The 12,994-nt window shown below is 33.0% G+C and overlaps 2 protein-coding genes across 5 annotated transcripts; both read left to right on the plus strand.

The window, feature by feature from the left end:
- The first annotated feature begins 1,699 nt into the window (after nt 1-1,699).
- On the plus strand, nt 1,700-9,507 carry ATCS (Citrate synthase family protein). 4 transcript variants are annotated; one of them, XM_021424731.2, is made up of 20 exons: nt 1,700-1,760; nt 2,391-2,447; nt 2,559-2,621; nt 3,007-3,048; nt 3,341-3,406; nt 3,564-3,629; nt 3,743-3,856; nt 3,952-4,015; nt 4,123-4,205; nt 5,006-5,055; nt 5,144-5,221; nt 5,813-5,941; nt 6,114-6,156; nt 6,349-6,435; nt 7,348-7,449; nt 7,918-8,025; nt 8,131-8,181; nt 8,713-8,786; nt 8,917-8,968; nt 9,052-9,507. In XM_021424731.2, exons 2-20 carry the CDS (start codon nt 2,397-2,399, stop codon nt 9,148-9,150), a joined length of 1,422 nt encoding a protein of 473 aa, XP_021280406.1. In that variant the 5' UTR covers nt 1,700-1,760; nt 2,391-2,396; the 3' UTR covers nt 9,151-9,507. The 4 variants fall into 4 exon arrangements, with proteins under 4 accessions (XP_021280406.1, XP_021280407.1, XP_021280405.1 ...); XM_021424732.2 differs by lacking the exon at nt 1,700-1,760 and adding an exon at nt 1,952-2,129; XM_021424730.2 differs by lacking the exon at nt 1,700-1,760 and adding an exon at nt 1,953-2,231.
- Nucleotides 9,508-10,011: 504 nt separating this feature from the next.
- LOC110414268 (uncharacterized) lies at nt 10,012-12,482 on the plus strand. Its single transcript, XM_021425363.2, has 2 exons — nt 10,012-10,253; nt 12,170-12,482. The coding sequence occupies exons 1-2, from the start codon at nt 10,108-10,110 to the stop codon at nt 12,384-12,386; spliced, it is 363 nt and encodes a 120-aa protein (XP_021281038.1). The 5' UTR covers nt 10,012-10,107; the 3' UTR covers nt 12,387-12,482.
- The last annotated feature ends 512 nt before the right edge of the window (nt 12,483-12,994 follow it).

Raw genomic sequence — 12,994 nt, forward strand, 5'->3', positions numbered from 1 at the left:
CAAACACTGTAATGTAATTTAATAAGCCACATTGTAGGTAATGTACTTTACATCTTTCATACCAAACGGCTCCTTAATGCATCATAATGCACCACTTCATTAATGAGAAAATTGAAATCTTCCATTCTTCTCTTAAACCCCTCTCTCTTGTTATTCATCTTCAGAAAATCTAGCTTTTTCTTTAGGTTGAAAGTTTAGAATAATTAAAATATTTTTCTATAGAAGATTCTGCTTTCTTCTCTAATTTTACTCAATAAATAAATTAATTCTAATTTGTACACGAGGACGACTTTATCCTTGTTATTGCAAATATGGATTTAAAGCTGTGTCTTGGACATGGAAGCAATCAAATGCTTGGATGACGATGATGATGCATTTGAAATGATTTCCTAGCAATGAGACGATAGAAATTTACCCCCAAACACCCATTTGAATCAACTACTGATCTGAAGACAAGAGAGACAAGCTTTGATTTGCAAGCCTCCAATGTACGTAACAAATACACTCTCTTTGGTAATATGCTTGCTATATGTTTTTATGGTTTCAAATTTCACTTTGAATTTTTTTGACCATTTTGGTTTTTGGGTCTGGATCTTTCTTAACAAATACTGAATTTGTTTTGATATAATGGATTTCTTCCTCAAAAAAACTGGATTTATTATTGTAATTGAATTTTTTTTATATTTATTGTCAAGTCTCTTTTGTTAATTATAAATAAATAATCATAAATATTAAAGAAAAGAAAACAAGTAGTTAAGAAGAAGAGTGAAATAAAGATTAAGTTCAAGAATTAAAATTAAGGATTTAGGGTTTTAGGATCTATTGTTGTTAAAAAGGAACAAGAATAAGGAGAGAGAAGGGTAGGGAGTTAAAAAGAGAGATAAATCGGACTTAAATAGGTCAACCCATCTTATTAGTTAATTTAATAATTTTATACATTTAGTTATATACAATTAATAATTTAGTTACCAATGGTATTGATTATTTTATATATTTCAATATCTTTAATCTTTATTTATCAAATTAATAGTTTTAATTACACTGAATATTCGATGATAATGATTTAAATATTAAGATATCATTTTTGTCCAAATAAGATTCAAATATTTTACTTGAAGTAAATGTTTTAATTGAAGATGAGGATTGAGAAAGATATAAATTGGTCAAAATTTTTATTTATTTGGTTATGTATTTATGTTTATGGATTGTAGTTTATGTTAAAGGTGGAAACTTTATTTATATTTAATGTAACTTATTTGTTTATTTATATTTATGTAATTTATTTGTTTATAATATGTTTTTTAGTTTTTTTGAAAATTAAAATATTCTGCTAGCATTACTTATAGATGAATTCTGACAAACACAAAAAAGAATCATTATAAATACATTCACAGCATTTTTTTTATTATTATTCAATTTATAGATTTAATTATAAAATAATTTTATTAATAAAGAATTTATTAAATAAAATTATGAAAATAAATTTTTATTTTGAAAAGAAAAAGTGGTTTAGCCCCACTTGATCCATGGACTGGCAAGAAATGAGTTGGACTGAAATTTTAATGATTCATGTGAAAAATGAATTAACCTGACTCAACTCATATTTTCTTAATCCCATAATAAGGACAATTCTAATATATGTTTTACCTTCTATACACACCGAATTTATATATATATTCAAATTCAAAGTGTTGAATGTAAAGCCAGGTCTCCAAAATCTCCGTGTTGGACTCTTTTCTCCGTTGCATTTCTCTGACCGGGTAGGCTTCCTTTTGTTCGACTCTCTTCCTCTTGTCCCATCTTTGTCCCGCAACAACCATAAGCCAAGAAACATAAAATTAAGTATTTGGTATGATTTTTTTTAATTTATTTATTTTTTAAAAATAAAAAATAAATTAAATATAAATTTAAAAATAAAATTGTTTTAAAAAAATTTCAAAAAAAGCTCAGAAACTTTTTCTTTACCTTTTTTAAAAATACAAACAATTTTTTATTTTTTTTCAAAAATATCCCCATAAAAACAGCAGAAACAAGAACATAGGCCTCAATCCTTAAATCAGCACACTAACCAGACGTTCTCCCTGCCATCAAATCCGCAGCAAAAACTTCCTCGTATCTTTTTTAGTCGTGTAATTACTGGGTATTTTGTTTATCATCATCTACCTTTCTTCACGATACGTCGAAACCCTAGACTCTTAGATCTTTGCAGATTATACGTTTGTTATGTGCAGGTGCCATTGATTACAGATCAAGTCCTTGATCATCGATCTTCGTTTTATATATGTTGCTATCTTTTATTAGTATTATTATTATTGCTTTTGACAACAAAAATAAAACAAAAAAAAAAGGAAACCTTTTGTTCATTTGTAATTGATTTTTTTTTTTTGCAGTGCACAATGGTGTTTTTGAGGGGTGTATCAGCATTATCTAGGCTACGGTCCCGTGTTGTAAGTTGAATGCGACTGTCTGATTTACCATATACAATTTTTTAAAAAATTTTTTATTGTAATAGGGTGTGTGCTTTAAGCGCTTAAATATTGAATTTATTTATGCTGCAGAGCCAACAATCTAGTCTCAGCAACTCTGTCAGATGGCTTCAAACGCAGAGCTCTTCTGATCTTGTAAGCTATTATTTTTCTTCTTTTGCCACTTTTTTTTTTAAAATTTATTGTCTATATTGTACGTGAAACACACATCATTTGTTAAAAATGAAGAATAAAATCATATGTTAGAGATCAGCACTTCATTAGGAACGCATTTATATAGGCATTATACGGTTACTTGTATGTCTGCACTAGCACCATACTTGAGCCCCTGTTGACAGGACAGTGGTCTTCATTTGACGCCTGGAAGTGACTGTTTTTTATTTTCTTTACTATTTAGTTGTATATTTGGACTTGAAAAAAAAGGTGAATTACTACTATTTTTCCATTTGGTCTTTTTAGTTTTTGCTTGTAATGGCCATTGCTTATATTCACTTAAGAACTTATTTTTGGACCATTTCAGGATCTTCATTCACAGTTAAAGGAATTGGTTCCAGAACAACAGGTTTGTTTTGGTAGTCTCAATGGGATTTCATATGCCCTCTTAATGATAGGTGCAGATAGAGTTAAGCTTGAGCAAACACTGGTTAATTTTATTTCCACTTTTTATCTACATCACTCCATTTTTAAGTTGTTGAAGAATCCCAGTATTAAGTTTTGATCCTATATTTCATCATAATTTTAGCCTTTTGACGGATTTTCTATCATCATTGTGATTCCGTCAATGATTATATGCAAGATCATAGCCAGTTTAGAAAATTTCTTTTTTGAATGGCTTCTCAATATTTATTTTCCAGGAGCGCCTGAAGAAACTGAAGGCAGAACATGGAAAAGTGCAACTTGGGAATATTGCTGTTGATATGGTAAAACATCTTTTGTCTTTCTACTGTAGCAGTAATGGAAAAGGACAGTTTATTTTCCCTTTGCCTTTTCGTTTCTCAATTTGAAGTTGGAGATTTAATCAACTTATGAGTATATCTTGGGGTTCTCAATGACTGACTTTTGCACTGTGTTTGAAAGGTACTTGGAGGAATGAGAGGAATGACAGGGCTGCTTTGGGAAACCTCATTACTTGACCCAGATGAGGTATGTGTCAATAACTTACCGTCTGTAACAGGTTTCAGCAGACATGTATGCTCAGTTACTGAATTACGGGGACATAAAGTTGCAAAAACTAAAAGTTGGATTATGTTTTCTAGGGAATTCGCTTTAGGGGTCTGTCCATTCCTGAGTGTCAAAAACTATTACCAGCTGCAAAGCCTGACGGAGAACCTTTGCCTGAGGGTCTTTTATGGCTTCTTTTGACCGGAAAGGTGGGCAGTTGTATATGAGGTTTCTAGTATTGACAGGATATCCTCTTTTGGGCTATAATGCTTGACAACATGCTCCTTTCCTCCTTTTAACTCAGGTTCCGAGCAAAGCTCAGGTTGATGCTTTATCTCAGGAATTGCGTAGCCGTGCTGTTGTTCCTGGTTTGTAGCTTCTGCATTATTCCTGAAACCTGTAGAAATTACTCTTACCTCCTTCTAATGAAGCAGTTGAATTCTTACATCTCTTGGATTTCTCTATTTGGTTGCAGATTATGTGTTCAAGGCCATTGATGCTCTACCTGTCTCAGCTCATCCAATGACCCAGTTTGCAACTGGTGTTATGGCACTCCAGGTTGATATATGTTCTAGACTTATATTCTTTTTCATAACCATTCTGTTCTGTAGTTAAACTTCTTTTAGCTCTTGTATAGTTATTAATGCATTTTGATTTTGCATAAGTTTAATTAAGCGAAGAAGTTAGAAGTTTTGGATTATTTAGTTTCATTCATAAAGATAAAACTACAAAAAATAAAAAGCAACTCCTCAACCTCATTGTTTTGGTTAACTTGTTAATCATCTCATAGTGGTGAGATGAACAGGGTGACTTTTGATAGCAGCTGTTCCACTTCAAAATTCTACGAGCTCATTGTTAACTAGGATTGCTCTGGAGTTTAAATGCATTCAAGTATTTTAATACATAAAACAAGCTGGGTTTTGACTATTTTTTGCTTGAAGATGCATACGTTCTTTAACCGACAGATTGTCATTTTAGGCAAGTTCCTGTTAATCAGAAAACACTTTCATTTTCTGATAACCAGATATTATCCAAGAATTAACTGGATAATCTTTAGGTTGATGGTTCTGTGTTTCTGTAAGTAGATCTTTAGTAGTGTTCAATTCTGGTGCTATCAACTGCTTGTCTTTCCCTATTTCTTTCTCTTACACTTTGTAGATTCTAGTAGAGATTGACTTTTTTGTCCATGCTTTCTTTCTGTAACAAGTCTCATTTTTAGAAGAAGTCCTTCTGGACTAAAATATAATCTTTAAAATCTGTAGTGGCAATCGTAGGTGTTAAGAGTGATGCAACTAACTATAAATTTGCCTTGTTAAGTTTCTGTACATATATCGGAAGTGAATAACTTTGTCTTTCAGGTTCAAAGTGAATTTCAGAAAGCATACGAGAAGGGAATTCCAAAATCAAAGTAAGGTTCTTCCATGCAGTCATACTTTGATGTCATTAATCAACCTTCTAGTGGTCGTGCAACTATTCTGATGTTATATTGATTTTAGGTATTGGGAGCCGACATATGAAGATGCTCTTAGTTTGATTGCTCGCGTGCCACTAGTAGCTTCGTACGTTTATCGAAGGTTAGTGTAGCATATGATACCTTGTCTATGGCACATATACTTAAGTTGTTGGATGAGTTTGGTTTGCGAATTTCTTCTTTTACTGTTCTGAAACTATTTGTTTGTTTGCAATGAGTGATGTAGAACAAGGGGGAGGGAAGAGGTAGAAAATAGTGAATATAGATGAATCTGAGGGTGAAAAGGTGAAACAGAGAAAATAGAGAGCAAAGATGTTAGAAACAAGGGAGTGGAACTAGAGAGAACCAAGGGAGAGGAGATTTCAAGACTCAAAATTTCAATAATTTAAATCTCAATTAAAAATACGCCCACCAAGCTTATAGGTAGAGACTATAAAACCTGGACACAAATTTGCAATCCCAAATATCACTAATCAAAATTAGACCCTAAGCCTAAATTGTTTCTCCATCAATGAGTTATTCTGAAATTTTGTTTAATTAAATCTGGCTTGGCCTAAAAATAAGCATGTCATTTCAATGTTATGAACCAACCAGACTGATGTGTTGGGAGACTTATCTGACCACAGCTGCATTGCCTTGTCCCGTAAAATTCTGTTGTAGTTTCTTAAATTAAGTTCCTGTTACTTTTTTGAAGGATATATAAAGATGGAAATTTTATTGCCATGGACGACTCATTGGATTATGGTGGAAATTTTTCACACATGTTGGGATTCAATAGTCCCCAGATGCAAGAGCTTATGAGGCTTTATGTCACCATTCATAGGTTTGTCTATGCTATTCTCCAATTGAGCATATTTCTTATGGTATACCGATTTTTAGTGTATATTTTCCATTTTCACCATTATTGTATTTTCTTTAAATTATCATATCTGTCAATGTTTTGGCCAAGTTATACGTGTTGCTTTAATGATGTGGTTTTACATAATGGGCTCCAGTGATCATGAAGGTGGAAATGTTAGTGCCCATACTGGACACTTGGTGAGTTTTTATGACTATTGGTTTAAGCATTTTGAGTTGCCATTAATTTGTAGTATTTCTGATCTCTGGTTTTTACTATTTTATATTGAGGGCACTTTTACTAGTTCTCAAACACGTTGATAGTTCTTTAAACTTATGCTTATCTGACCAATGTTTTTTTTGTATTCTCTTATATTGGTGGTCTGAATTCAGGTGGGTAGTGCTCTTTCAGACCCTTATCTTTCCTTTGCAGCTGCATTGAATGGGTTAGCTGGGCCACTCCATGGTCTGGCTAATCAGGTATCAGATCTTCCAGACTTGAGCTGTCTAGCTTTCTTGTATTTTAATTTTTCAATATCTAGGTTTTAGCAAAGGTATGCTTGCGTGCTTCTGAATCTTATTTGTGCAAAGCTGTAGTCACATAACATGTAACTAAATTCTATAAGATTTATTGGTGTTTACTGATTGTAATGGTTTTAAATATTCAGTTGAGTCAAATTATGCCAAGTCTTTTTGGGGAGAGGCTGAAAGGTCAAACCTGCTTGTGTCTTGGACATTAGTTGTAGTCAACTATTTGAACCAGGCAGATTAAGTTCTTGATTGATGACAATAATAGTGATATTTATAAATCATAAACTTCCTGTTGTATTGATTGTGCCCAATCCTTACAGATGGATGCATTCTGTCTTTTGCATCCCATTCCACCTTTTTTATATGCACTAAAAGGAAAAAGAGCATGACAAGGGCAATGTGCTTTCAAGACCTATAATAGGTTTTGTTTACCTCTTTGGGGTCTGGTTGTTACTAAATTCTAGGAGTTTTCTGTGCAATTACCTGTCCCTACATTACTTATAATTATTACATCTGAGACAGTCTTGCTTGAAATGTTTGTATAGTTTCTGTAGCTTACTACTCTATATGCAATCAGAGCTTCATAAACTTATTTGCAAGACCACCAATGCAACTAGGAATCAGCTAATTCCTAAAGGAAAGCAGTGTGGGCTAGCATAAATGCCCTCTTGATTTCTTGTTTTATTGCCATCAAAATAATTTCAACCCATTTAATTTGATTAATTTACCATCACTGATATTTCTTGAGCTTCTGAATCTGAACATTATGCTGAAGTTTGTTCCTGAGTATAGATGATTTCACTGTCTGTCTGAATCCTGATGGCTGTTGCCACATTGTCTTTCCTTCTAATTCCATTGCAGGAAGTGTTGCTTTGGATCAAATCTGTGGTAGATGAGTGTGGAGAGAACATAACCAAAGAACAGCTGAAAGACTATGTCTGGAAAACACTAAACAGTGGCAAGGTATTGTCTGCAGTTTATACAAATTTGATATTAAGTGTGGCTAATCATTTTTGGATATGCTGCTGCCTCAAACATTTATTAGAGCACCTGTCTATCTGGTTTATTAATCTTGGAAGATGTGTAACTTGTCATTCCTGCTTCATGATAATTTTTTTGATGTGCTTCATCTGAACTCATTACCCTTATTGAACTGGCAAGGGAAGGATGTAGTGCTTTTAAGAATGCTGTGGTTGCTTTTGAAAATTCTATTTAGTTTCTGGTTTTTAATGCCTTTCTTTGAAGTTTATTTTACTAAGATTGCACTATACCTTTCTTTGAAGAATGCAGTGCTTTTAAGAATGTTGTCGTTGCTTTTAATGCCTTACTATGATCAGTATCACAATTTGTCTTTTTAATTTTTATTAGAAGATTTGTTAGGTTATTTTAATTTTGTTGTCTTAATTCAGCGTACTTCTTTTCTATCTGCAGGTTGTCCCTGGATTTGGTCATGGAGTGTTGCGTAAAACTGATCCAAGATACACTTGTCAAAGAGAGTTTGCATTGAAGCACTTACCTGATGATCCGCTGTTCCAGCTGGTTCTCACTCATGCTTTGATGACAGAATGTTAAAGAGTGCCATTTGTCTGCGATTGTTTACACTTTGAGATTATTGCTAAGGTGATATAATTTTCATTCTTACAGGTTTCTAAGCTTTATGAAGTGGTGCCTCCTATTCTTACTGAGTTAGGCAAGGTAATTTTTCTCATTTACATCCTTTGACCAGATGTTTCAAAGAATATGTGAATGTTACACGTTCTAATACATCATAAATGAACAACCTTGAGTGCAGTGGTAAAGTTCAGAAGAGCATGTGGAGTTTAATACTTTATTGATAGAATTTGGAATCCTTGCTAGCTTCTTCAGTTATTATTATTTAGTTGAAATGAATGGTAAAATTGGGAAATGAGGTTAAGAAAGAAACCATGGTCTGAAGGTTGTTGTCATTAGAACTTATGATTTTGAACTATTTATTATATATATTATTGAACTTTGATTAACTTGCTTTGCTTCAAGTTTAATAAGCTTTTAATTCATAGTAAGAAATATACTGAAACTGAAATTTATCACTATTTTTATGTTATATTTTTTTTTGTTGAATATTAGGTTATTTATTGGTGGCTACACTGAAACTTTAACCTGCATAAGATTAGCCAACTGATGCAGCATTTCTATTATGTTGAAATGGAAACTAATGCCCGCATTTGTAATATTGGATGCTTGTAGGTTAAAAATCCGTGGCCCAATGTTGATGCACACAGTGGGGTGCTACTGAATTATTTTGGTTTAACTGAAGCAAGGTACGATATGAAGTTTTTCTTTCAAATATTTTGGTCACTTAAATTATTTTAAAGCATGAACAGTTATTGTTTGCGATCTAGTAATTATTATTTCCCAATAGATTAAATATTTTTATAACTTGATGGACAGATACTATACTGTTCTTTTTGGTGTATCAAGAAGTATTGGAATTTGCTCTCAGGTTTGATTTTGCTGTGGTATTTCATTTGCATTTATGTGAATCACCTGGCGTTGCTTGACCTATTGTCTTTTGTGTTGGTTCAGCTAATATGGGACCGAGCACTAGGATTGCCCCTTGAAAGGCCAAAAAGTGTTACAATGGAATGGCTTGAAAATTACTGCAAGAAAACGAAAGTAGCTTAAAAATGTTGGTGCCTGATATCTTAAGAGTAATAATTGCTCACAAAGCTTGGGTTTTGTGAGTGGAGCAGCTATTTACCAGAGTCAATGCCAAGCTGTTTGGTTTGTAGCAAATTGCTGGAAGGACTAGAAAATGTTGATTGTTTCATACAGAAAATTTGAATTTCAACCCTCTTTTGGTCATGAGCTTGTAGTATTATTTTCAGTTGGATAAGAATTTTGATGAGCTATTCCAATAAAATGTAAGTTTCAGGCTTGGACCTTATGCAATCAATACTGCCGTTAAGTAGTTGTAATTCATGATTTTATTGTGTGGAGGCATGAAATTATGTCTAATCCCATATCTTTTTTATTCTACGACATGGATGTCTTAGGTAGATGCATGATTCTGTGACAATGCATTTTTTATCATGTTACTGTACTACATTTTATGGATGTTATGTTTATGTATGTAAGGCAAGATTGTAAAGTTAAATCCAATAACTTGGGATATTAAAAGACTTGTGACCTGATAGGTTTAAGGGGAGGTCGATTATACTGGTCATCTAACATCTTCAGCGTATGGTATCGTCCAACTTTCACTTGACTTTTTTAAGGAAAGAAAGAAAGAAAAAGGAAAACCCTTGGCGATTACTTGGTTCACCAAATGGTAATAAAAATAATAATAATATCACCAATTAGTCAATAAATAGTGGCTATGAGAAGCGAATGATGAATTCTAGACTCGTTGTTGGGAAATTTGAAGATTCAAGGCTTGAAAAATTTGATCCATCCTGAATGATTTTTCACGAGTAATTAATTCATCCAGAATTCTCTAATTTATACTGATCCGTTCCACGTGGCATAAACCCAAGTCGAGGTCTCACGATTGTGGTACCAGGTTGATCCAAAATCTGAGGCATATATCAATAACTTCAATTCCCTTCGGTTTGCCCAAATTAACACAAGGGGAAAATCGAAATGGCCTACTACGCTCCCTGTAGCAGCGCTGCTGCTCTATCTGCGCCACCTTTCCACGAATCACATCTAGCATTTCAGCCTCCAAACCCCAGGCCTAAACTTGCTCCCAAAAGAATCCCACCAAGCCCTTCCACTTTCAGTTTGAGGTAGGCATTTCAACTTTGATTCATGCTTTTAGTTCATATTGTATCCAGTGATTTGTTGTTTTCTCCGAACGAAATTCATGTCAAATGCAGCTTTTACATTTTTCTAGTTGAAAGACAACTGAGTGCGCTGAACAGTTGCACTCTTTTGCGATGTTGGTCTTGGCGGAGTGCTTTCCTTTTTTTCTAAAGCTGATTTTCCAGTCGAACCAGGCTTATCTGACTCGGATAATCTAGATAGATCATAGAGCGATCGCTTTTGGGGTTAAAAAAGTGGAAGAAATTGTGAGGAATAATTTTTATTGATGAGAGTATTTTAAAAATAATATTAAAATAAATTTAATTATTTTTAATTATATTTAATCATAATTTGATAAAAATATTTTAAATAAATTAAATTATTTATCATAATTTTTTTTTATTTGTGCTTTCGATTTTTCTCTCTCAACATCTCACTTTCTTTAATTTTATCGATTTCTCTCTTTGACATTTATTTTTTATGTTCTCGATTTTTTTCTCTCGTACTTTCAAATTTATCTTTTCAGCACTTTGAAGACACCAAACGATAGTTTTAATGTACTTGAGTGGATGACTATTGAGAGAATTTAATTTTAAAATATTTTAGATAAAACTAAACAGTAGAAATGATCACAAATATTTAAAATAGTTTTTAATCGGATCAATTCAAGATCTAAACACCAATAAATTCAAAATTTTAAAATTTACAAACTTAGGTTTTCAATGAAATTTTTTTTCGATTTTTACTCAATAGGTATTTTAGATAAAAAAATTTGTGTTTTGATTTATAAAAACATGTTAGAAACACTTTATTCAGTGTTAAATTGTCAAAAAAATAAAAAATGAAAAAAATAAAAAGAGTTGAGAAGATTTGAAGTTTTGATTTGTAAGTAACAACAACAGTTTATGCATTAAAGTGTAATAAAATGTTTTTGAATATGACGTGTAACAATAATATTTTTCAATATGGTGTGTAATAACAGTATTTTTTTTTCAACGTGTAATAATTTTTTTTTAACCATGACTTGTAACATGTTTTTGTACATAGTGTGTAACAATAGTATTTTTTTTAACATGACGTGTAACAACCTAATCATGGTGTGTAACATGTTTGTACATGACGTGTAACATGTTTGTACATGACGTGTAACATCTTAATCAAGGTGTATCACATGTTTTTGTACATGATGTGTCACATATTTTTGTACATGATGTGTCACATGTTTTTGTACATAACATATAACAAATTAACCATAGCGTGTCACACGTTTCTATATACGGTGTGTAACATCTTGACGTGTAATTTCAGTAAAGATAATTTTATTTAATTTAATTAAAAATAATTAATATTATTAAAAAGATTATTTTTAAAATGTCTCAAAAGATGGTTTGACTGAAAGGACATCTTCCTGGAAATATATGTCCAGATGAAGTTCAAACTGTTGGGAGCTGCTAGCTAGAGACTAGATATTACAAGGGTCCTAGCGTACGGTGAAACTAGGGCCTGCTCCCTAACTTCAACTTGCTTGCGGAAAATACTTGCATAATCTGTCGTCTTTCCACATCTTTGTGCTTTGCTTTCTTTACTGGAAACTACAATATTATCATGAAATTTACATCCTCCCTTCCTTTCCCACTCTGTAGAGTGTTTGTTGAACGTTTTCTGCTAGCTTACACGCATTACATTGGCTACCTTTTATGAATACCAATAATTGTGCAGCATAAGGAATCCAATTAGTTGGCAATGAAGCCATTGTTTACTCAAGCTTCATATATAAAATATACTTGAGTTTGTAGTATACATGTATTACATGCTTCGTAGTATCCTTGATGCTGTAGTTGAAATGTTGCTGCCATAGTAAAAGTTGACAGTGTGATTGTCATTATTGTTGTACTTGCAGGTTCAATGGTACTGTGAAATTTGAAAGAAGGCTTAGGTCATTTTGTTCTAATCCGTCTAGTGAAGATTCCATCACAGAGAAATCGGGTGATACTGCCCAAGGCCCCCCACTCCTCACCATTTTGGCAGGATTTCTAGTTTTTTTTCTCATTTGTTGGATGCTTGGATCCATTATAATGTGGTTGATTGGTGTAATAGTTAAGTTTCCTCCAAAATAGAGGCGGCTGTTTTGCTATCTTTTCAATGTAAAACAAACGAATGCAAACAAGTGTGTTTAATTTTGAGGCCGTAAATGACTGCCAACGCATTATAAATTCTGGTCTGGCTTCATGGATTTGCCTAACTAGACATATGTAGCGCCAGCGGGCCAACTTCCCGAGTAAACTGAGTGATATTATTTCGTATGACTTGGTAAACCTATCGTATATATTCCCTTGATTTTGTTTTCATCAGATTTATGCTGCTTGCCTAACTTAAGTCTCTTCCATTCCATCATTTCCTCCTTTGTTTTTCTTTCTTTCTTTCTTTACGACAAGAAAAAGGAGGAAGAAACTATTTCTCCATGTAGTCTCTAGATTAGTTTCATACACCGCCTTTGCGTTGACTGGAGAAAGCTTTATTTCAGTGCTCCGCCAGATGCAGAGAATATATATGCTACTTGAGCAAGTTGAGATGTCACTCATTATTTTTACCTACATTCCTACCTACCACGATAAGCAATTTCGAGCAAGGAGGATTATTGTCACGCATAAGGCTGGCTAAAGCTAACATACATGTTTCCAGAACCAAATTTTGTATGTCCTCTCCTTGGAGGGTTCCTAATAAA

This window comes from Theobroma umbraticum, unplaced genomic scaffold, assembly GCF_002168275.2.
Source record: "Theobroma umbraticum cultivar Fairchild unplaced genomic scaffold, ASM216827v3 scaffold_4.1, whole genome shotgun sequence".
In the NCBI taxonomy this organism is placed as follows: Eukaryota; Viridiplantae; Streptophyta; class Magnoliopsida; order Malvales; family Malvaceae; genus Theobroma; species Theobroma umbraticum.